The sequence below is a fragment of the Hippopotamus amphibius genome, chromosome 5, assembly GCF_030028045.1.
Source record: "Hippopotamus amphibius kiboko isolate mHipAmp2 chromosome 5, mHipAmp2.hap2, whole genome shotgun sequence".
Classification (NCBI taxonomy): domain Eukaryota; kingdom Metazoa; phylum Chordata; class Mammalia; order Artiodactyla; family Hippopotamidae; genus Hippopotamus; species Hippopotamus amphibius.
Window position 1 is genome coordinate 50,828,647 of NC_080190.1, and position 25,421 is coordinate 50,854,067.

General features: G+C 45.0%; 1 protein-coding gene across 1 annotated transcript in view; it reads left to right on the forward strand.

Annotated features, from left to right (window-relative positions):
- The window catches only part of FRMPD2 (FERM and PDZ domain containing 2), a 75,472-nt gene that overhangs the window by 32,930 nt on the left and 17,121 nt on the right, over positions 1-25,421 (forward strand). Inside the window, exons 13-21 of the mRNA XM_057736175.1 lie at positions 5,303-5,450; positions 9,188-9,398; positions 14,727-14,827; positions 16,013-16,105; positions 16,795-16,902; positions 16,995-17,111; positions 19,968-20,173; positions 24,084-24,188; positions 25,174-25,267. Of these exons, the coding sequence (XP_057592158.1) occupies positions 5,303-5,450; positions 9,188-9,398; positions 14,727-14,827; positions 16,013-16,105; positions 16,795-16,902; positions 16,995-17,111; positions 19,968-20,173; positions 24,084-24,188; positions 25,174-25,267 (1,183 nt within the window). The remainder of the gene's footprint in view (positions 1-5,302; positions 5,451-9,187; positions 9,399-14,726; positions 14,828-16,012; positions 16,106-16,794; positions 16,903-16,994; positions 17,112-19,967; positions 20,174-24,083; positions 24,189-25,173; positions 25,268-25,421) is intronic.

A 25,421-nucleotide genomic window follows, 5' to 3' on the forward strand; every position in this document is an offset into this window, starting at 1 on the left:
TGATAACTGTGGCATATTTGAAAGAAGTCTACCAGGGGATTTGAGGGTCCCCAGGAGGCCATTTCTTCTCTGCCATCCCTCACCCAGTCCCCCCAACCCCCATGGACAGCATTGGCCTAGAGGACTACACTTTCCCTCTGGATGAAGTTCTTTTAATTTGGGGAATCTATGGATGTTGAGAGCATGGTTGGAGGTGGGAGATGGAGGAGGAGTGTAGAGTAGGTGCTATGGAGTCTGCATGCTTTTAAAACATTTTCCTTGTATTTTAATTTTCCCTTTGCACACATTGTGCCAAGGCATCTGGCCTGTGTCCCATGGACTATTGGTGTGCAAACCATCTCAGCCATTTTAAAAACAAACACTGCCCTCCTCCAAATTCTATTAAATGTACAATGTTTGAAATAATATTTGAATAATATTGGCTTGAATTCAGTTACAATAAATTTGGCATCAAAAATGTTACATGTGTCTCCATAGCAGAGAATGCTCCAGTAGCTAATCTGTCCTGTGGGTCACTATCCCATAACTTCAGCAATGATTTCATTATAAAACATGAAGTTCTTTGACTTCTGACTCAAGAGATATTTTAGTTTTTCTTTCTTTTGAATGTTGTCTTGTGGTTTTAAAATGTTTTCCTGCTAATGAGACTTTTTTTTCATTATCTGATTCTTTGATTTTTGTTTTCATTATCGTTATCTGATGTTAGAGTTTCCTAAGCAGAATATAATTGGTTTTATTTGTTTTCTCAACGTTCCTTTTGTTTCTCCCATCTTGGCTGTTGACGTTGACATATTGTTAAAGTGTGATTCTTGATAGAATTTCATAATACAGTATTGTTTGTCTTTAGGAAAAAAAGCTACATCTAAAAATAAATAATAATTGAACATAATTTTATTAAAGTGGCCTTTATAATATCAGAAAACTGACTTTTTACCAAATAGTTTTGACCCTTATGTAAAAGTAACTGATATTTATATTTGTGAACTTTTCAGAATTTTAATGACTCAGATGACTTTAATTCAATTGAAAGATTATTTGAAGAATTTTAATTATTGAATTTATTGAATACAGTTGCACTACTTCCTATTTTCTTTATTTCATATTTAATTGTTCGAAATTCTCAGTGTAATTTCTTTGAAAACATTGGTAGAAATGCAAACAACCTACAAAGTAATTTTGAAAAATAGAATTTTTTGAAGCCATAAAATTTAATAGTCCATTTAAGTATTTTATATTTAAGTTGGTTTAATTTTTACAGATATTTATTTTCCCCGTGACCACAGACAATTTCTTGATTAAAGCTGGAAAATTATCAGGTTCGCAAAACAAACTTAGTAGCTTAAAAATACCCTTGTCACTAATTAGGATTTCCATATTCTGATGACCAGTCTCTTCCTCAGCATAAATGTCTTTTTTTTATGGAAAAGTCAGCATGGGAAGTAATGTCACCAGCTGCTTGTCACAAACCAGGCGTCTTACACAGCAAATGACTTGAACTCTTCACACTTCTGCAAGCACAAAATGGGAACTCCGCACACAATGGGAGAATGAACTCAGGAAGCTAGTTTCAAATGTGCTTAATTAATAGCGGAAGCCAGAATACTTCAGACAATTGCAGACATTTGTTTCATCAGCCTGGAGAGAAGTAGCAAAGGAAATAGAGAAAAATGCCATTTTTCAATAAATATGATTGCATTGGCAGCCCGTTTGTGACAGAGACATCAATTCAGACGATTATTCAATCGACAAAGTGTCCACTGTGGAACAATAAACCTTCCGCTGTTAGTAACTGTTCTTGGGTATTAGCAGTAGTTAAAATGTCTGGAGAGAAATGCATGAAAGCTGGAAGAGTTCAGACTTCGTAGGACTCTCTTTAAAAACACGGACGCAAAGTTCCAAACACAAACAAGATTTTAAAGTGCATGTTCATTTAATGAGAAAAGAGATCACCACAACTTGTGAATTTTTAAAAACTTGAACAACTACTGCAAAATCACAAAAGCCAAAAAAAAAAAATTGTTATTAATGAACTCCCTGATAAATTCTATAATTCTTTTTTTTTCCTTTCAAATTTTTGGTGGCATGCCCTTGATTACTTTTCCACAGGATGTTACTTTCGTAATATCATTTTCTCTACAGAGAAGAGAAATCTAATTTAGTCTTTCTTCCAGTATGGCTGATTGAAAGTTGTTTTTATTGCTGATGAGATGCATAAAACATGCAGCTTTGTGGCAGAGATGTACTTGCTCTTTGAAGTGCCTCTGCAGGTTTCTATGCTATCAACACAGGAAAGTTGAATACATTCCATATTGTGTGATTCCCATCAAAGAAAGAAAAAATTGTATGCTGTATTGAAAAGACAGTATATACAATAATAAAATGTATCCCTGATAGGATAAAACTTCCACTTAATTAGGTGTTTTTGAGAGTTAAATTACAGGTTTTCATTTCTGATAATTGAAAATATTTCCCACAGATTGGCCTTTGGATCTGTGTATTTCAAACATTGCTCCCCTCCAGCGCTGATGCCGCATACTTCTGGGGCTGGGTACTGGTAGTGCATGGTCAATTTCACATGGCCACTGGCCCTATATCTTTATGATGAGACTTTGGGTGAGTTGGTCCATTGGAAGGAGTATCCTGGGATGGCTGGCAATAAACTATTGCAGGAAAGACTACAAACCACATAAATAAATCCCATTAAATCTACACTAAGCGTAGTGCCATCTCAACTTCTCCTTGGTGGGATCTGCTTCCCCACCATTCCATGTTACCTATGGTGACAAAAGTGAGACTGAGTTGCAGCAGAAAGATGAGTCAGTGGTCTTAATGGATTGTGGTGAAAACATCTTACTTTCCACGTTTTACAAGAACACATGAAAATGTGCTGGGTCCCTCTCAGGAAAAGGTCTTCCCAAGTGGAGACCTGGGACTTCAACTTCCTTAGCTTTAGGGCACATCCACTTCTGTCTGGAAGAGCCTTATTATTCTGCAAAGATGCATTAAACCAAACAAACAAACTAGCTTGTGAACAAACAGTGACAACAATGAAACTCCTGGGGATGAAATATTTGAAATAGTAAAACCATGCTTTGAAACAAACATGTTACAGGAGCACCGAGTAGTTTAGTTCTTCAACAACAGGGAGGTAAATACATTTTTCGTGTTTGTGCTAAAAACCGTGGGATTCAAGCTATACATCATCTTATTCATAGAGCAGCTTGCCTGTGTGAAAGTTGGTCTGCAGATATGAATTTCCCATTAAATGATGTTATCAAAATGGAAAAAAATCCAAACCACCACAGTCAAGACTGTTTTCAGCTTCATGCCAAGAAATGAGATAGAAATTCCACTGTCTGGGATGTTTAGTATCTTAGGGCACTGGAGTCCAAAAGGACAAGGGTTTGCCAAGAGTTTATAAGCTGAAAGATGTGGCGTATGGGTGTGTTTGTGTGCGTGTGTGTGTGAGAGAACAATTCTCTTTTTTCAGATTTGTTAAAGAAGAGTTATTCAGTTTTAAAAAATTACATCTAAAATGTTTAATACCTGAGTGAACGTGATATATAATTGTCAGGACTGTATGAAAGCATATCAGTGCATACTGACAAAGTAGATGGATTTTAAGCAAATATTGAACTTTGGAAAAGTGTGGATAAAATGATCAGCTAGTGGAGTTGGACATTATGATAATTTGAATACTAAGGAAGAATTAGTAAGGCTAGTAGGACAGCATCTATGAATATTTGAGAGAACTCATTATATAAAAAAATACTAGAGGGGACTTCCCTGGTGGTGCAGTGGTTAAGAATCCGCCTGCGAATGCAGGGGACATGGCTTCAGGCCCTGGTCTGGGAAGATCCCACATGCAGTGGAGCAACTAAGCCCGTGTGCCACAACTAGTGAGCCCTCGTGTCACAACTACTGAAGCCCACACACCTAGAGCCCATGCTCTGCAACAAGAGAAGCCACCCGCAATGAGAAGCCCGTGTACCGCAAAGAAGAGCAGCTCCCGCTCACCACAACTGGAGAGAACCCATGCCCAGCAACGAAGACCCAAAGCAGCCAATAAATAAATAAATAAATGAATACATATATTTAACAAAAAAAATACTAGATGTAGTATAGTTCCAATGGATTCAAAATCCATTCACATTAGTATAGGTTCAACATGACATTTGGTAGTATAAGAAAAGGATATTTAGAGAATGCTCAAATTATTTGAAAGTGGGTTAATGATAAAAGGGAGTTTCTCAGAGGAAGAGCAATGAATAGTCATCTGCCTTTTGTTAACATCTGCCTGTGTGGCTGGGGTTTGTTAGGAATGGTGACTACCATGAATTAAAGGGGATCCGCATTAAAGAGGTGCAGGAGTTTCAGGGAGACCTTTCAAGCAGAGATCCTGTATTTATAAAGCTATTTTTATAGGAGCAAGCTCAAGGTTCTTCCTGAAACATCTAGAACAGAGATTTTATTTGGAAGTTATATATACATTCGTATCTAATATAATCTCTATGACGTTGTATTTTATTGTTCTTATTAGAATTTTATATTGCAAAAATTTACGGATTTTTTCCAGGAAGCTCCGTATCGATAACCCCATATAGATAATCCTGTCCAGTTTATCCAGGTGAGCTGTACAAATATTATCACTTTGTGCATGGACCTTGAAGTATAAATGTGGGGAAGTGTTTCCTGGTGATGTGACCTCAGCTCCTGCTGCATTCTGACGTGTCTCCATCTGCTTCCTCATCTATAGAATAAGGATAATGATGGGATTTCCCTTATTCTATTGCTTCGAGGATGAAATGAATTAATACATAGAAAGGATTTAGAACAGAGCCTGGCACGTAATAGCGTGAAACATGAAAATACTGATGTGCTTTTATCTTTTCTATGAGTATAACCCTGCTAGCTGAGATTTTGCCTTCAACTTCTGGTAATTTGGACAATGCAAACTACAGGTGTATTGAATGGCCTTTCACAACGCACACCTTGCTGAGGGTCAAACCTGTACTGAACTCATTTCATATTCTTTTCACCTAACACACTCCTTGGCAGATAGCAATTGCTCAATAAACAAATGTTTGATTTATGAATGAAGGAGAAAATAAAAAGAGGGATTATCTTTAATCTAAGAAAACATATTGGGCCATAGTCAGACAACATCTGCCACACACTTCTGGATGCCTCGTACATTGGTATCCAACTGACAGCTCTGGCATTTGGTTATTTTCTGGATAGTTGTGTTTCAATAGATGGGTAAGAATGATCAATATATTAGAGTCTGTGTTTGCTTCCCCAGCGAAAGAAGTTCATCATCACAAGCAGCATCACTGGGAAAAAACACATGTTTGTCACTGATTCAGCCAAGACCTGTAAATATTTACTGGGCCTCTGCTGCGCCCAGCATGGGTTTAATGCTCAGATGAGCTCTCCTGGAGTGATAACTGGTGAGTAGACACTATCTTCTCAACTTAGAGATATTTGGCTTTGAGTGCTGAATGTATCACTTTTGCTGTTGATCTCTCACCATTATTTCCTATTCATTTATAAGAGGGAACAATATAATATAGTGATTTCACCCTTCACAGTCAGAGTGGTCTCTGCGTGTGCATCACCTGGGAGCTTGCTAGGGATGCAGAATCTCAGGCCCCTGAATCGGAATCTGCATTTGAGAAAGAAGCCGGGTGATCTGGAGGCAGATGAAAGTTTGGGAACCCCAGGCTTGGAATGTGGAGCCTGGAGTCCAGCAGACTCAGAGCAGTGCCCCTTACTAGCTGTTGACTTTGGATGGCTCACTTGCCCTCTTTGAGCCTCTGTGTCCTCAGTTGAGCAACTGGCCATCCAGCAGGTTTGTGCCACGCTCCAATGGGATAGTGTGTGTGCTGTTTCTGGCTCATCTAGAATGAATGTCTGACATTCATGGTTCCATGTGGCTAGAAACGGCAGCTCCTGCTTGTGGGGATTTTGTTAGGTGCCAGTCAATTCACAGGGGAGCTATGTCATTGGGTCCTTGGATCCTGGGGTGCGTAGGGCGGATCAACTAGGAAACAAAATTACTGAGCATTTGGATGTAGAATGAAATACAGAAAATAAAGATGGCATATTATTTGCACCAAACCAAATAAATATGTAAATATTTCTTTGAAATCTGAGTAGCATTTCTGTGATGTTTCCAGAGAGCTGGAGATAATGTATGTAAAGTAATTATGTCTTACTTGCTGAGATACAGTGTGAAAGATCATCAATATCGATTTTATTGCCTGATATCAGTGAACATAAAATATTTATAAAGACTCCGTGGGCTTACTAGCAAAATTAGTCCTTTTAAGCCTGTTTTGCTCTCAATACGCTGTTTTCTCAAACTGCAAATTCTACTGCCATAGGAGTTTTGGGGACTCTAACATTTGGATGGCCTCCACCGCAGTGCTCTTCCTGCTTCCTTCCAGACTTAGACCACCAAGATAAGCCCGATTTTCCAAAAATGAGTTCAAGGACAACCTCCTTCTGATTGAGTGCCCCCATACTCCCTTTGCAGGTGGAGTTGACTACTCCCTGTTGTGTGCAGACGCCATCTTCTCACCTGTAACGTTCTACCCTTTTTATTTGTGGATGTGTCTGCCTCTAGTTTGCAGTGGGCTGGGACTTCCTGGAGGGCAGGAACAGTGTCCCAATACCTTTACGGTTCCAGCATGCAACAGAGGTATATCAAGTGGGAGATGGCTAATACATGTTTTTTGAGTGAATGAATGTATGATTAGCGTAGAAATACAATTGTTTACTTAATCATTCCTCTACTTTGATTTTAAGTTTGCTTTTCATTTTCCAATATCCTAAATAATATTGCAGTAAACATCATTGAAAGAATTTTTCTTTATCTTTTATTATTTCCTTAAGCTAGATTTTGGTTAGATTTGAGGCACAAAAGCTGGGGCATTTTTAGGGCCCTTGCTGTTTTCCGTAATGCCATTCCCATGGCCAGTATCATTGTGCCTGTTTTATTGCATCCTTGCTGGAATAGATATTATCATGTTTATCTTTGTTCATTTATAGGAAAAAATGATTTATCAGTGTTGTTTCACTTGGCATTTCTTTGATTGTTGAGAAGTTGGACATTTTCCAAGTGTATCTGAGTCATTCTTCTGTGAATTATCTCAACAAGCATATTCCTTTATAGTTATATTTGGTTCTCTGGGGAGAGAGAAAAATCGCTGAGCTTTTACAAGTGCATAAATCCAGGACTAAATCAGACAGGATCTGTCAGCTTTACAGGGTGGGGCCACAGGCCTTTTCTCAGTCCTTTCAAATGGGTGGTCAGAGGCTGCAGGGTTGCCTGTGGCCCTTCCATGAGCTTGTGGCTGGGAGACTCCGCAGATCTGCAGCGGCTGCCCAGGATCTTGCCCTGGTTCCCTTTCCCTTTCCTCTCCAGTACCCCGACGTTCTCTGGCTTCTTGCTGGGGACAGAGCCCTGCTCAGAACGCAGGCCCTTGGTGATCTTAGTCCCCTGTTACCTTCTGGAAGCGCTCCTCCCCTAGGGGACATCCTCTTCTTCTTTTACCTCTAACCTCTATACAAAGGCTTCCTTGACACCCACAAAACCTCTCTGAGCTGAGACTCTGTCACCACTTTATTTCCCTACAATGTCCCCACGTGGGTATTACTATCTACCGTAATTAAAGCTAAGGTCACTGTCCCTTTAGACCTTGGTGATCAGAGGGCTGGGCACGCTTCAGATGGATCTACTGTGCTGCTGTTTTTATCTCCATGTCCTCGGTACATCCACTTTCTGGTGTGGACTGTAGAGTCAGCTGCGTGGGAGTCCTGCTCTACCATCTACAAGCCCTGGAACCTTCAGCAAATTGTTAACTCGCTTTTCCTCCTCTATAAAATGGGTATAATAATGTCTACCCCACAAGGTTATTGTGAGGATTAAATGAGTCAATGCAGATAACATGCTTACTACTGTGCCTGGCATGTGATAAGCATGCAGCATGTGTGAGCTGCGGGTGTGGGTGTTACCATCATTGCTGCTATGTGTCTGGACAAGTCCAAGCTCTGCAGTCAGATACTGGACAATTTGTGCAAAAGCTGCAGGTCATATTCAAATTGCCTTTAGTCCTTCTTTCTTCTGTGCCTACTGTATGTGAATGATGGTACCTAATGCCTCCTAGACAAAGAACATTCTCAAAAAGTATTTTTTAAAGGCTACCTTTTTCATTGGGCACAGTCCTGACAATGAACCAGGCACCATTGCAGTAAAGGGGGCAGGGGTGCCTGCTTGAGGAAATAAACACTCATGGACATGTTCTCAGTAGAGGCACTTCACTGTGCTTTAGATATGTGTGTGTGCGCACACACACACACACAACTGGAGCCACACAAGCGCCATGTGCCCGAGCATTCTTTCCTTCTCAGATTTAACAGGGAACAGATGCTCAGAACACAGTCATCATTTTCTTTTTTCAAAATACGAACTGGGCTTTGTATAAATTCTAGTTAATGGAAGGAATCTACCTATCAAATCCAGTTTCTTATGAATGATGTGAAGACTGAAGTGGTGAGAGTCACTCACATTGCTGGGCTCATTAGAATCATTTATTACCTCTTTCTGCAGGAAGGGAGGAAGGGAAGTGTTAAAGCTGGGAGACAACATATCTGATCTGTATTCATATTTCAGAAAATCATACCTTAAATATTATTACCAAGGAAACTAAGCTGTGTAGAGATGAAAGATTACATTGCACAGGGCAGAGTGTAATCTTGGGAGCTCAAGAGGTAATTTGCAGACCTGTTTGTTAAAACAACGTTTGGAGGATGCTTTGCAAAGGCAGCGAGCAGAAAGGATGGCGGTGGTTAATTTTATACAAGGCTCTGCTGATGCTGTGACACTGCCGTGAACCATGGCTCAAAGACCTGTCAGCTGCCAAGGGATGGAGGGCATCTTGTCTCCTCCCTCCTGTGTGTCAGAGTTTTCTTTCCTTAGTGATTGCTAATTAAGCAGAGGTGGCTTTCTCAGGCTAATCACAGGAGCTCCACGAGCTAGCATGAGGAAAAATAGGCCCTTCTGTACAGGCAATGAAAAGCCAGGAGAGAACCTGGGGCCTGTGATGTGTTGCTGCCACAAGAGTGATGGGGCCAGCGTCATTCTTGTGAGCATTTGTGTTTATCTGTTTCTCCCGCATTTCAGACTATGATAAGTGTGTGCGAATGGCCAATCCGAGTTTTGCACACCTGGCTCAGTCCAAGCCACTCACTTGGATTCAGCGACTGTCGTGCTCAGAGAATGCGCTGTTTGTGCCTGGGCTGGAGGATGCTGCAGGAGGCCTGCTGCACACGTCACTGGACAACTTCACCTTGGACACCAGCAAGGGGACCAGGGTGCAGGGACTCAGAGGCAGGTGGGTGTGACAAATCTATTCTCTGGGCCCAAACCGTCATGAACTTGGGGCTCTGGAGTAATTCATACGTGAAGACATTGTTTAAAGGATGTCAGATGTCTAAGGGAAGTATGCATTTACTGGGTAATTTTCAAATAATTCCACGGAGATTTTCCAAAGGCCAGTTATGGGCCAAATCTATGCTAAACACTATAAGGCAGACATCCCATGTTCCCCTACTGCATTGCTCTATCTTTCGGTGGAGAAAGAACTAGGTGATGGTATGAAATTGACGCAGACAAAATGAACAAGTTGCAATAACCTATTTAGCCAGGTACTGTTCTAAGCACCATGCCCATCAACTTCTTTAACCCTCACAACCCTGTGAAGCAGTTTCTGTTTTCTCCCAATCTGAGACTTGAACACACACAGCTGGCCCTGGAGTGTGTACTCCTAAGCTCTATACTGCTGCTGCTTTCTCTTTTGATGGATTGCTTGCAATTTAATTTGCAAGGGAAAATAATGAGCTTATCAACACAACTTTACATTATAACTCAATAATCCATAAATTTTAAAATAGCCTAGAAGTAGGGTTGCACTTACATTGCAAATTCTATAAATAGCACAGATTCGCAGGCAGCACATGACTGATGAAGGTGGCTGTGGGAGCTGTTTTTTGGAATGAGTTATATACTTCTGCTTCAGCAAGAGGGTATGGGTGATTGATTTGAATTGCAGTGAGTATATCATATCTTAAAGTAATTCTTAGAAAATTATTGCTCCAAATCCTGTTGATGCAAATATGCATCACCACGCACTGCAAACTAAATCATTAATGATGAAGCAAAACTGTCTGTTGTTGCTGTGCAATGAACAACTCCAAAGCACAGTGGCTTAAAACAACACTCATTGTGTTATTCTATTTCATGATTTTCTGGGTTACAAACTTAGGCAGGGCTTGGCTGGGCGATTCTTCTGCTTCTCTTGACGATACTCATCAGGATGGGTCTGGAGGCTCCAAGACTGCCTTGTTCATGTGCTCACCCCCTCGGTGGGGATGGCTGGGAAGGTGAGCTCAGCTGGGCCCTTCTCACTCCCAGTGTGATTTCAGGCCCTCTCCACATGGTGCCTCCATGTGGAAGGTAGTCAGGCTTCTAGTGGCAGCTCAGGGCCCCAAAGGCCCAAGGCAAGGCTGCCAGTCTCCTAAAAGGCTGGGCCTAGAGCTGGCACAGGGTCACTTCTGCCATCTCTCTTGGTCAAAGTAGTCACAGGTCAGCACAGATTCAGGGGCAGCAGAAACAGACTCTACCTTCTCATGTAGAAGTGTCAAAGCATTTGTGGCCATCTTTAATATATCATTCAAACTGATAGTACTTTATAGCACTTTATAGATTAAAAGCCTGAAGAAGCCATGACCGACTCAAGGCCACCTTGAGAATGTGTAGACTGCAGTGGACCCTTCCAGTGACCTGCCAGTGGGCACGCACAGGAGGGGACTGGCAGCACTGCATGGCAGCCAGCCTTCTCAATAGCAGGCTGACTTGGAGTCCTCAGGGGTCTCTGGTGCTCCTCTAATTTTAGTTTATGAATGTCAGATTTTCGCAACGCTTAATAACTCACACCAGGGGTAAGAGGTCACCTTCCATAAAAAGGGAAATCTAGGGTCCCTGGCCATCTGGAAGGTTCTCAGAAGTACAGCCCAAGGCAATGACTTGGGTGCAGGTGGTTTTTGTGGAGGTGATGCCAGGAAGCAGGAGTGAGCAGGGTGAGTGAGACAGGGAAGGGGGGAAAGTGAAAAGTAGGGGGCAGTGTCATCAAGGTAGCTGTTGTGGGCAACCAGGGCTCAATAACACTGAGAAGTGCGCAGGCCTCCCAGAACTGTCCATCTGAAGGACCAGGGGTGGACACTTATGTACTGGATCTCATCCCCCTCTGGTGCAAGCTTGCCTGCAAGTATGAACTCTCCTATACTTTTGAATAAGGTGGGGGGGAGGGTGGAGGGGGGGTGGTGAGATGCCCAAGGCATACAGGAAGCTCTCGGGCAGAAAGAGGACTACATTTGATCAGCACAAGCTGAGCCTGAGCTCATGTGGAACTGCCCACCGTTGCTGTAGCCGAAGTCTGAGGTGGGTCAAGGTGTGCATCCACCTGGCTCTGTCATCCTCGTGCACAGATGAGAAGTGCATCATCCCTGCTGTGGCTGGTGCAAAGATCGCCCAGCACAGGGCCCCCTTCAGGCAGAGTTCTGGAGCGAGCCCGGTGCCATGGAAATCTACCCCTACCTACTCAGCTGTCTGCTGGGCGTGATGTAGAGCTAGTTGTGTATAATGCCTGTGCCTCCCTTTCCTCATTTGTCCAGTGGTGGAAGCAGTGATACCCACCCCACTGGATGGCTGTGGGAATTAAATGGTGTTATAAAACCCTGAACGCGATTTGCGTCTGGTGAGTGTCCTAGTGTTGGTGCCCTTCCCCTAGTCTCTAGAGGGGAAAGTAGGAACACAAACTCTCTTAAGGGGTATAGAATGGGTTAAACTTTTAAAAAAATATATATTTGAATTTCAGAAATATTTATTTATTTATGTATTTATTTTTGGCTGGGTCTTTGTTGCTACACGTGGGCTTTCTTTAGTTGCGGCAAGCGGGGGCTATTCTTCATTGTGGTGTACAGGCTTCTCATTGCAGTGGCTTCTCTTCTGGTGGAGCATGGGCTCTAGGCATGTGGGCTTCAGTAGTTTCAGCACATGGGCTCAGTAGTTGTGGCTTGTGGGTTCTAGAGCACAGGTTCAGTTGTTGTGGCGCATGGGCTTGGTTGCTCTGCAGCGTGTGGGATCTTCCCGGACCAGGGCTTGAACATGTGTCCCCCGCATTGGCAGGCAGACTCTTAACCACTGCACCACCAGGAGAGTCCCTGGGTTAAACTTTTAAGGCAGGCATAGATAAAGTGTTATGGCTCTCCTGAGAGTGAGGTGATTTCCAAGCAAGGGGATTGAGGAGGGCTGCATGGGGGATGTGACAGCAGGTCTTGACCCACAGTAGGTTTGGGCACAGTGAGAAGGAGGGGAGATAGGTAGGAATGCCATGCACAAAGGCCCACTTCCTCTTGCTACAAAAATTGGTTGAGCACCTGCTGTGTGCCAGCCCTGAGATATGCTCTGAGGACTCAGCACTGAGCAGGACGGACAAAGCCCCTACCTCGTGGTGCTCACAGAGGCAACAAGCATAGGGTCCATGTGGCAGGAGCATGTGGTGCTGTTGACCAACAGGCCGGAGGCAGGATGGGAAGGATGGGACGGCATGCAGACACTGACACTCATCCGCAGTGCCAAGCCTGAGTGGCTGTGTGCTCAGCACCCTTAGAACAGGGATGCCAACCCTGACGTACAATCCTTGCCCCACCTGCTTCACGGCACCTTTTCTGTGAGCCTTTCCCTACTGCCCTGGCCAAGGGTGGTGCCTCAACAACACTGGCTCCCTTTCGAGCAGCTGCCCCCCCCATGCCCCTCCACCCCGACACCCACATGCATTTGTCTGTCCTGTTAAACAGGGAGCTTCCAGAGAACAGCAACACGCCTGTTGTCTCAGCTCCGGGGCCAGCAAATGGGATTATTTTCTTCAGGTTTGCATTTTAAAAAGCTTATTTTAATTATGGTAAAAGATATATAACATAAAATTCCCCATTCTAACCATTTTTAAGGGAACAGTGGAGTACTGTTAAGTATATTCACATTGTTATGCAGCCAGAATTCTTCTCATCTTGCAAAACTACAACTATAACCATTAGAGGACAAGTCCCCATCCCCCCTCCCTGAGGCCCTGCTAACCATCATTCTACTTTCTGTTTCTATGAATTTGACTACTTTAAGGACCTCACTCTACTGTAGAAGTAGAATCACACAGTGTTAGTCTTTTTGTGATTTGCAGTAGATGCTGGTTTTTATCCTCTTTAAACAATAGAGTTGCACGTGGGACTTGGATCACATGGGCCATGGCAGCCTGAGGCAGAAAATCCCTTCCTTTTCTCCAAAGGCCCTCCCTTGTGGCCTTTCTCATCCCCCCCTAGGACTGCTGGGGTACCTCCTTCCTTGAAACCCAGAAGTGCTCTGCCAAAGCTGCTCCCTGGGCACTCAGGTCAGCTCTAGGTGGCTGGAGAAGCACCCACCCCACAGCCTGCAGTGGGCTGGGGGATCCCAGAAGGCAGAACCTGTGTCTGATTCACCTTTACCCTCAGTGCCTTGCCAGCCCAGGGCCTGACATCTAGTAGATTCTCAGTGCATTAGGGCTGAACTTGCTGAAATGTACAGCACGAACAGGAGCCGAGTCGGAGAGAGGCCTCCTCCCTCATCTCTGAAGATGGCCCTGTGCTTGTCCCTTGCCCGGCACCTGCTTTCTCTCCCCCATCACTCCTGGCCCCTCGAACAGTGCCGGGCTCTGTGCCAGAGCACCTGGCATCACTGATCCCAGGCTGCAGTGCGAGGCTCGGTGGCGAGCTGCCTGCCAGCACCCCTCCCCGCCGTGGTCCGGCTGCCTAAAGCAGTGGGGCAGGTGTGGGCTCCCTGAGCTTGGGGCCAACCTGGGTGATGAATGGCCCCCGGATCTGTTCAGATGGCCGACCTCCTGGCCTTCCTTCTTCAGATGAGGCCCAGTGCTGGCTTTTTCCAGGACTCCGAGCCCTGTGGCTTTGCCTCTATTCTTCCTGCTTGCTCTCTACTTTGTTCATCTCTGAATATAGTTTTTCTTGAGCAGAGTTGACCCTGTGGGTAGGGCAAGGTCCCCACTTTGTTTGCTAGAATGCTCGCTTGGCAAAGCCAATTGAATGCAGGAAAGCTTCCTGTGTTCAGCTTGGTATTAGAGGGTGTAGTCAACCCCAATGTCTGCAAGGATCAAGCAGGTAAGTTACTATGTGAAGTTCTCAGGGACCATCACAGTGGGGGTGCTGCGGCATGGCCAGCCCAGCTAAAAAAGAAAGCAAACAAAAAAATCAGGACCCATTAAAAGTATCAGTACTTTGTACTTACTACCTCATTTTGGAGCCATCACAAGCCTGGAAAATAGGAATATTATTCTTATTTTATGGTTAAGGAAATGGAGGTTTTGAAGGGCTGCTTATCCACCCCAAAGGAGAGACAGTGTGAGGTTCATAGGAGGCCTGGGTGACTCTAGGGTCTTCTATGAGACAGAAAGCCCCCAAAGCCATTCTTTCCAGTGTACTTCTGATACCAGATCAGCCTTTGGTGGGGTCTGTCTGTGAATCTGCTGACTGCTGGACCGTGGGGCCACCACCCATACTCAGAATGGTGGGAGGTTGCCTCCTAGCGGCATCTTATCTCACCTTGTTGCCTTTCCCTGCAGCCCCTGCCCTGGCCGCGAGCAGCTGGAGCGCATCTCTTTGACCCAGAAGCCAAAGACTTGTGACCCTCTCTCTGGGCTGCCTGCCCAGAGCCTGCGCACGGGTACGGGCCAAGCCACGGGCCAGGTTGGGGTGAAGGAAACCTTACAAGTGATGCTTGCTTTCAATCTTGCCACCACTTCATTTTGCTTCCCCAATAATGTTCACAGTCTTTTTGCTTCTCCATTAATCTCAAAACTACCTTTGGTTGGGAAGAGCCCATGCTGTCCACCTTTGGCTTGTGCTGGGCACGTGGATCTGAAATGTGTTTGCACTGGTGAAGATTCCCACTGCTCTGGTTCACTGTGAGGAATACCTGTTGTGTAGGGGCATAGGTAGAAAAATTCATTTTCATTACAACTCTTCACGCAGGCCCAGAATATCATCTCCCACTACTCATCAGAAAACAAGATGAGAAGGCACAAATAAACACAGTTTTGGAATAAAACCCTTTGAAGTTTAAAAAAAAAAGAAAGAAAACATATACAGGGCAGGCAGGATTCCCCTCTGTCATATATCCTCCAGGCAGGTCCCCAATGAGACATAAAGCGGTTCCTGAACTAGAGAAGATATTTGTATTTGATGAGCATTAAGCCTGGGGACTGGATCTGGAATAACCACCAGGTGGCACCTTACCGTGACCTGTGTGCAGGTCCCACCATGGTCCCTTGGGGAGGGAGAGATGTAGAAAGCATTGGATGGTGGGTCACTCCTTGGGGATTTTTCCATGTGCTCTGTGGTCAGCAATGAGGTGCCCATCAGGGCTCTGCTTCGGGTCCCTCCAAGACTCCAGCTCGGGGCAGGCCTGCAGGGTGCCTGCGCTGGGCTGCAGCGCCACATCATCCCCGGCGGCTAGATGCCAAGGAAGGGAAGGCTTTGCTGCCTCATCTCGGTGCCCCAACTTTAGTTTTAGCTTTCACTGCTGTCTGCTCAAATTTTGTCTTGTCCTAAGACCAATGCAGGAAAAAAAGTAGATACAGTGAGTCACACAGAGCAAGCACCATGGCCCCCCGACCTTTGCCTCTGCTCTTGATGAGCCAACAGTGACCCAGTGAGGCTCATCAGTAGTGTGTGTTCAGTGATCCGTGCCCAATATTGTGTGTGTGCGTGTGTGTGTGCACGTGTGCACGTGTGTGTGCGTGTGTGCGTGCACACGCATGTGTGTGTGAAAAGCTGTTCACACCTTTTGTAGTAGGTCTCAGATAATTTGGGGAAAAAGCACAATGTAGGGCTTTGTTTCTGCTTCTAGGGCCACAAAATAACAGGAGAAGGAGCTTTACAGCTGAACCAGACCGAGAAATTGTGCACGTGACACTGAGCCGGGATCGCAGCCGTGGCTTTGGTAAGAGGGCCCCCAGCAGGAGGGACCTAATCTCTCCCTCTGGGCAGAGGGCAGGTGTGTTCCATCTTCCCTTTAGACTTTCCTACTCCCTTTTCCTGTCTGTCCTCTCCCAATGTGCCTTTTTCGGTGATGACTTCTTTTTCTTCCCTTTAAATGTCCCTAGTGAGCAATGGGATTGTGCAGTCAAAGTTTTCTTTTTAGGCCTGATAAGGTTTTGGGGTGCATATTTTGAAAACATAAGTACAAGGCAGAAAAAGCCTTTTTCCTCTAACGCTGTTTAATAACCTTTCTCTAGTGTATTTAGATTGTTACTGATAGGGAAGAATAGTCCGTACGTTTCACCTCATTATTTACCACATTTGAAGACCATTAAGAACCGCATAAAAAACAAGGCACTGAGAGAAGGTACTTGATTAAAAATCAGCTTTTTCCTATCTCTGATTATGTATTGGAGCGAGGTCCATGCACACGGATGGGCTGTGTTCCTAGCTGTAGCTGTGCTTATGAAAGGGGGTTAATTCGCTTTTCTCCATGTGTCACATCAGAGAAGAATGAGCTGTTTGAGGATCAGAGGGCCTACGTACAAATGTCAGCTATGCTACTTAGTAGCTGTGTGACCTCAAGCAAATAACCTAACCTCTCTGAGCTGCAAAATCACTAGCATCTTCTTTAATATAATTGGATTATAGGTTTTGTGATTAACGAGGGAGAAGATGTAGGCAAAGTTGATCCTGGCATCTTTATATCTTCTATTATACCTGGAGGACCAGCTGAAAAAGCTAAAAAGATCAAATCAGGTATGTCTTTTTAAACTGCCAGAGATGCTGCTTTAAGGAACTGGTCTTTCTCATTTCCTTGATGGAATTATTGAGATGTCTTATTTTTTCAGGAGGGCAGATACTAGCCTTGAATCACATCAGTCTGGAGGGCTTCACGTTCGACATGGCTGTTAGAATGATTCAGAATTCTCCTGACAACATAGAGTTAATCATTTCTCAGTCAAAAGGTATGTCTTAACCTGCTTTCAGAAGCTAGAGAGCCTCCTTTATTTTCAAGAATACATTTTCACCACGGAGTACTGGGGTTTTAAGTTCATGTAGGTCTTTTGTATTGCTTTCCTCGTGGTACTAGCTTTGACACAAATCAATAAACTCTGAAATTTCAGGGGCAGAATGGGCTCTACCACTGCTTGTCCTGCTGAATGGGAGAAGCCTACTCTAGTTCTTTATTAGATGCAGCCATTGTGTGTTTTCTGCCACTCTTCTTGCATGACAAGGAGGATATTCTTTCTGTCATCCAAGTCCTTATTGAATGTGGCGGCTGCAGGATTTTTATGTAGTTGGAGCTTAGGTGTGACAGTCAGGTGGGAAGGAGACAGGGGGACGGTCCTTGAAGCTGAATTCACATAACAAGCATTCTGTTCTTACTTGGTTAAGACTTGGGATGTTGGAGATCAACCCAAAGAGCAAAGCTTGTTTTGTTTTTTTTAAAGATGCTTTTATTTATCCTTTAGATACCTATATGACAATACCTATACCAAAGAATAATATTACTATGTTTATTTGGGGCAGGTTTGGGGGGACTGATGGTGGAAATGGGGGGATGTTAACATCCCTTTCCCTCCCAGTTTCCTGGGCCCACAATAGCTTTTTGGTTGGATGATCCTGCAATTTACCAGCAGACTGCCTACAAAGCCAGGCTAACACTGCAGGAGCTTTGTGCAATTTCCTCTCATAAACAGATATGCTTCATGTCACAACAGCCAGCATATTCTGGGTCCTAAATGTAGTCTCTCCCTTTGCCTTGCCCTCTGAAAACCATATGCACTCTCTCCCTCTTGCACGTGTACACACCGTCACCAGATGGCTTTCCTAGGTGCTGCAGCTGCCCCTGGTCCAGAAGCTGTGCGGGATGGGGGGTGGCAAACCTGGGGCCTTAGCCATGCCCCTTTCGTCCTGTGCTTGGAGCTGACCCAGGGGCCTGCCTGGCACTTCCACGGCACCAACCCCAGCTCACTGTGCTGTTGGATTTCCTACATTATCACCGTTCTTCCCACAATATTTTAGTTGTCCTTGCATTTCCCTCCACACTTTGTACAGGGAAGGATGGAAAGGAGCAATCAAACCATCCTTTTTGTAAAATCTGGAAACATAAGGCAGCTGAGCTGGGATCAGTTCAGTGTTGAGGATGGCCTGCTGGGGGTGTCCAAAACTGGCACCCAAAGTCTGTGAGGCTCAAACCTCGCATTAGAATTTCAGACAGTGGAGTTCCCACAGTGCCTGTGAATTACATGTCCTCTCACCCTGGAGTCCCTGTCACCTGTTGGTAACTCTACCTGGTCACAGTTGGGGTTCATCAACACAGCTGCTAACTTTGTTGGAGGAAGATATTTCCACAGTGACTCTGGCAGGTCACCGTGGGCAGAGGCTTGATTGCCATGAGTTTCTACCTGGTTGGGCTGCTGTTGGGGCAGTTGCTCTAGATTGGAGGTCGAGGATAAGACAAGTAGCCTTCCCATCAGGAGCAGCCATAACTGTCTACAATAGATTGAGTTTTAATTACACTGTCTACAATAGATTGAGTTTTAATTACCCTAGAAGGCCTCCTAGCTTGTATTTCCATTAGGCAGGACATACGTTGCATAGCTTGACATTTTAATCCAATCATAAGTCCTGTCCTCGTCTCTTGCGGAGGATGTGGAAGAAAATAAGCAACTGCTTACAACATTGCCAAAAGGACAATGACAATAGAATCTGTGAATGAAATGGCCAGGAATAAGGCATTACTGAATGGTGGCCCCACAGCTCTCTACCTTTAGGCTCGAACAACTTCTAATCTAATTCACTAAATTAAGCACGTCTACCGTGTGAGTTTGGGTAATTTCCTGGGTGCTAATGAGTCTGTATCAAAAGTTGTAAACTTACTTGTGTGTCTCTATACCCAGATTTAAAGAAATTCTGTGTTCCTTCCTCCCATATGCATTTGTTGAATAGCTGATATTAGCGTATGAATAGTAAATGCATCTATTGAGGCTCTTAGTACCATGTACTAAGCTGTAATCTTTCTCTCTCTCTCTTTACATAAACATCTCTATATATAATCTCTAAGTCTCACCAACCTTATGAAGTAGTTGATTTTATCTCTATTTTAGATCTAAGGAAATTGAGGTCCAGAAATGTGAATTACCTTGTCCCAGCTTTTACCTATTGAGTCCTCATGTTCTGTGTCAGCTTAAGGGTCAGACGGGGTAAATGGGAATCAGTGGCCCAGTCTTCACTGAGTGGGAGTCCACCATCTGGTTAGTACTAAGTTCCCCCCAAAGGACCAGACACGAGGACCAGATACGTTGGCCTTTGGCTCATAGGGTGATTACAAGTGTGCAGGCAGGGACTCTGGAAGAGGCTGGCTTTAAGAGCAGCATGCTGGTTGTGGGGTCTTGGGCAGGATTTAATCCTTTTGACTCTGCTTTCTTATGTTTGCACTGGCTTCACACCTTCCTGCTGGGTATGTTTAAAAGATGGAAAGATATACAAATGTGTGTGTGTGTCTGTGTGTGTGTGTGTGTGTGTGTGTGTGTGGTGCCCATCATGTGGCAAGAGCTTAATAAGGGGAACTGCCATTATAACCTGTGTTTTCATAATTGGGTCACGCAAGCTCTCTTTAAGTTTCAAGAACACATCCAGAATTTTCCCTTTCTCTATTCTAAATGCCTCGTCTCTTGTGAAGTGCTAAACTCACATGGTTCCCAGCAACTATAAAACGTCCCTCTGTCATTGGAGGAAAACACTGTGCCCCACATACAAATGCCAGTGAGACACTAGCCTTTCCAAGCTGCTGATTGCTTCTTGGCTTGTTTTTATAGGTGTTTGTGGAAATATGTCAAGCGAGGAGAAGAATAGCACGGCCAATTCTGGGGTCTTCTCTACAGACAGCCTGAGCAACGGGCACAGGGGAAGTTTCTCGTCACATACACAAGACCAGGAGGGTAATATTGAAGAACTGGAAATGGCTCGGACTCAGAGCTTCACACCCAGGCTGAGGCCTCAGCTGTCCACTCTGCCACTAAAGGTAATCATCCCCTGTTTCACTCTCTAGATTCCAGAGGAAAGAGACCAGGCTGTGGAGCCCAACAGCCCCGACTCCAGAGTCCCTCTTTGTCTTCTATTTGCTAGGTCATGTGGATAGAGGTTACTTAACCCCTCTGACCCTCAGCTTTCTCATCTACAGAATGGACATATATGCTTATAGTACACGGTTGTTGAGAAGCATGCAAAGGGGAAAAGGCAGAGCTTCTAGTGCAGTACCAGGGCTTCGTGTTTGAGGTTTCAGTGTCCTCGCTCACTAATTATAACGGGCTGCTGACAAGGGCAATGCATGGACAGTCAGACATCTCATATTCTTGGTTTCCAGTTGGTCCTCAAGCTGCAGCTCATTGGCTTTGCCCTTGATAACACAGCAGGGAAAGACAAAGACCGGCTTTGGCGTGCCGAGAGCTGTCTGCTTTCGTCCAGGGCTGCTACCCTCCAGCTGTGTTTCCTTAGCCACTGGATGGAAAGGTCTCCTTTTGCGCCTCCAGACCTCTCTCCCTTTTGCTCTGAGCCCCACGGGGCTGACATTTTTAGACTCTGTCTTCTGGCTGGCCCTGCCCAGAAGCCCTGTGTCTAGAACTCTGTTTACCTTTATGTCACACCACCACTTACAACACTTGTGACACCAGTTGTGTGGGTTTTCCACACCAAGCAATTCCAACACTACTGAGCTGGAATTGGTACCACATACCACAGGTGAAGGACCAGTCCCTCAAGACGGCCTCCACTTTAGATGACAAGGAAGTAGTTGGTCGCCAGGTTCCCCACACTTCTGTCCAATTTGGCTGCAAATTAGAGGTCCCCATGACCTCTTCCTTGGGTTTGCTAATTTCCTAGAGCAGCTCACAGAACCCAGGAAGACAGTTTACTTGCTATTGCTGATTTACTGTAAAGGACATTTTAAAGGTACAAGGGAACAGACGGATGAAGAGATGCATAGGGTGAGGTCTAGAAGGGTCCAGAAAGCAGGGTCTTCTGTCCTTGTGGAGTTAGGGTGCGCCATACTCCCTGCACAGATGTGTTTATCAGCCTGGAAACCATGAATCCCATACTTTTTATGGAGGCTTCAGCACATAGGGACAATGGATCAGTCTCCAGCTCTCATGGCCTCCCCAGGGGATTGGGGGTTGGGTGGAGTGGAAAGTTCCAAGCTTCTAATCATGGTTTGGTTTTCTGGTAACGAGCTCGCATCCTGAAGCTACTCAGGAGCCAGAATTCCCTCTTTAGAACAAAAAGAATTTCTTATCACCCAGGAAATGCCAAGGGATTTGAGAGTTCTGTGTCAGGAACTGAGGTCAAAGACCAAATATTAGAACAGAAGATGTTCCTAGTCTCCTATCACTTAGGAAATTACAAGGGTTGAAGGAGCTCTGTGCCAGGAATGGGAGCAGAGACCAGTATATTGGATTTTCTCTTATTTCACGGTCCAGTGGGAGCCTGCAGTTGGGGGGTGAGTGAGGACAGGCTTGTCACTCTGTGCCTGTGCTCAGGTTGGCTGACCCTCTGCTGAAGAGCACAGCTCCGGTGAAGTGCTCTTTGCCCTAGAACCACTCACTCAGTTCCATCAGCCATCCCTCCTCTCATGCTTCAGGCTCAGGGAAGGCAAGAGCACCCACTGTTTCCAGCCCCGGAGTGCTTAGCGCTCCTAATTGGTTTCTTTTTTTTTTTTTTCAATTATATCTCAAAATTCTTTAATAAAAAGGTATGTGGAAAAGAAGACATTCTGAAATTAACAGATGGACTACATACATTATTCAAATATCTGATAGTTACAGATGTTCAATTTGTGTAGGTGATGTTTAGTATCAGGCAAAGACTGGGAATGAGAAAAATTGAAACATGCTCCAAGTTCTGTGCTCCCAAGTTCATTTCTTCTTTTTTCTTTTTCTTTTTCCTTTCTCCCCTCTAGAAGCTGGAACTGGTTTCTTTCTTTCTTTTTTTTTTTTAAGCTCTCTATTGGAATATAATTGCTTTACACTCTTGTACCAGTTTCTGAGGCACACCAAAGTGAATCAGCTGTATTTATACATATATCCCTATACCCCCTCCCTCCCGCCTAACTGGTTTCTTTAACTGCTGCCCACACCTTTGAAAACAGGCCTTTCATCAGCTCTCTTCCATCACCCGGGTTGGGGGTGTACGCCTTCTCTTTCTTGCTGGAACTCTGGTTGAAATGGGCAAGTTACTCCACCTCTCTGAACCTAATTTTTTTCTCTTATGAGAGTGGCAATGATGTCTGGGCACAGAGCTGTGGAGACAAAAGGGCTGAGGATCTGGTGGCAGTAGGGCTCCATGAAGGCTAGTTCCTTCCTCACTGGCCACGCTACTCACCCGTGTGGTGCATCCCATGCAGAGTTGGACGAGTAGTTGGCAAAAGAATAATACTAACAGTGGACACACGCTGAGTGATTAACCATGTGTCCGACAGGGTCCCGAGCACTTGGCTGTGTTACATCATGCAGGCTTTGTTCCAAGCCTGCGAGATAATTACTGTCATCAACCCTTTTTACCGGTGGGGTCCCTGAATCACGGAGAAAGAACGTGCCTTTGGTCTCTCAGGGAGTACATGGCAGAGCTGGGGATCGCATCCTAGGAGTGGGATTCCAGAGCAGAAACCTTCCCCCGGGCTGCACTTCAGAAAGCCCCCTTTCACAGGAAGGCGGGCCAAGAAGGCTTCTGGTTGGGACCTCTGGGGGTGCAAACCTGTGAGCTGGTTTGGGGTGGGCAGTTGAGGGGAGCAATGGTGTGCCAAGGCCGCAGCTGACCATGGCACAGACAACAGAACCTGTGCCATCTAGGCTCTCTGGGTCATGTGGCCAGCTTTGTGGCCACCTTCTGTGGCATAGTCAAGTTTATACTCTCTCACTTTGGACCGCTTCCTCAGCAGTTACTTTACTTCTTGAATTTTAAAATTTAGACAAAACATCTTGCTGGACCATGGGGTGTGGAAACAAATGGGGTTTCATCTGTTACTATTCCATCTCTTTGGAACCTCTTCTGTTGAATCATTGTTTTGTTTTTAGCTTACTTCAGCCTGTTTATTTTCCTATATGTTAATTGTATTTTCTGGCATGGTGGGCTGGGAAGCAGCTAAGCCAAGGGGGCAGATAGGACAAAAGCCTGGGAGTATCTGTGGCTCCATCTTCCTGCACAATTCATTGAAAGACCCTTCCCCATGAGAAGTAGTTCAGTCTGGGCAGGTCTGTCTTATCATTGCCATCTCCCCAACTTTCATAGTACCTGGCACATAGTAGGTGCTCAATTAATCTTGTTGCATGATTGAACACATGAATCAATATATCATACATGTCACAGCACTGAGTAAAATGCCTGGCACAAGGTAGATAATTCTCTCTTCTGTTTTTCCCTCAAGCATTCAACCACTATAAAGTAGAGACCCAGTGCAGCTACTCTTGCTAGAGATGATTAAAGGTCCTTCTGAGGTTTTCTTCTGCTCAAGAAGCTGCTGTGTAGCTGGTATCCAGTGTGCCTTCACTTGATTGGTGTCATGTGTGAAGCTACCAGGAAGTGTCTGGATGACTTCAGTTCTCATAATGATATTTGCATCTTGAATAGAAACAGGAGGGAATCTATTGAGCCCCTGTTATGTGCTGGGCAACATTCAAACTCACTGCTAGAAGGTGATCTCTCACTCCAGTTCCATGGATTGGAAAACAGGCCGGAAGAGACCAAGAGACAGGTCCAAGGTCACACAGGGAGGAACTGATTAAGCTGAGAGTGAATATCGCGTTGGTCCAGCCATGAAACTTATGACTTTTTTGATGTGCAATGCTGCTGGCTCCTGAGAGCAGGTGAGAGCTAAGAGGTGCCATCTGCTTAGGCAGGGCCAGTGTCTTCACGCTTCCTTTCTGTTTGTTCATTTGTGGCAGGGTGCTGGTTCTTCCTGTCCTCCATCATCTTCTGAAACCAATGCCAGTGAAATCTACTTTGTGGAGCTGGTTAAAGAAGACGGGACACTTGGATTCAGCGTGACTGTAAGAATTCTTAGGAGAGCTTGGAAAGTAAACAGTTGAAAAGATGTTCATCTGGAGTCTTGGTGGGCATTGCACTCATAGGCCAGCCTCTGATAGTGCTCACTGAGCACAAGCAGCACGTCAGAAGTGAATCAGAAAGACAGTGGAGACCTCAGTGGGGGTTGGGAGTTCAAAGTGAAACGGGGGGGCCAATGGCAAACTTGGCAAGAGCAGACACTCCAAAGAGTGTGGGTGGAATTGTGGTTATGCTGGACAATAAGGAGAGCATTGCAAGGTCGGGCTTCAGGGACACAAGCCAAAGTGGGGTGGTCCCTGATTATCAGGTTGGCAAGACCTCCAATCAGGATAGACACTTTGCATTTGGTTTCTGAGCTCCATTTTGCAGACCCTGGAGGAGAGAGGATAAAAATTGTATAAGAATGATATAATCCCACTGATGTAAAAATTTTTATATATGTCTGTATACATGCACGGAGAAGTTAGAAGAAAAAGATAGCATTAGATATTTGGTGACCTGTAAGGATGTTCATAATCTATTCTTAAGTTAAAAAAATTTGCAAAGTACTATGTGTGGTTGAATTCTACTTTCGTATCCACAAACCAACACACAAGCATACAGGACACGCCAGGCACCAGCCTTTGGGCCCATAGCTGTATCCACCTTTGCTGGTCACTGCTTATGGAGAGACGATGTGGTACATTGATATGACTCATTTCTGAGTACCTGCCATGGGCCCGTGCTGGGCTGGGTATGACACAGCTCCCTCACACGGCTCATATGGTTATACTTCTTACGAGCACCTAACCTTCCCGCTCAGTGTATAATAAAGCCTAAACAAACAAGTGCATATATAAGATGGTGTCATACGGAGATGAGGTGATGGGATAGAGTGGAAGGCAGATGGAGGCTCTCTGAGTCAGGGAGGTTGGAAGGCCCCTTCAGGAGGGGGAAGAAGGGTGGTGAGTTTTCCATTGTGTTTTCCAGGGTGGCATTAACACAAGTGTGCTCTGTGGAGGTATCTACGTGAAATCCATCGTTCCTGGAGGGCCAGCTGCCAAGGAGGGGCAGATCCTGCAGGGTGAGGGTGGAGTCATGCTGGGCTCTGCATTCTGCGATGTGATGAGCCCCGCTTGGGGGGAGGGGGTGGTGCTTGCCCCGCTCTCACTCTGATGCCTTGGGCAGCTGATTGCCTCTCCCCATCATGGTTTCCTCACCTTGAAAAGGAGATAATT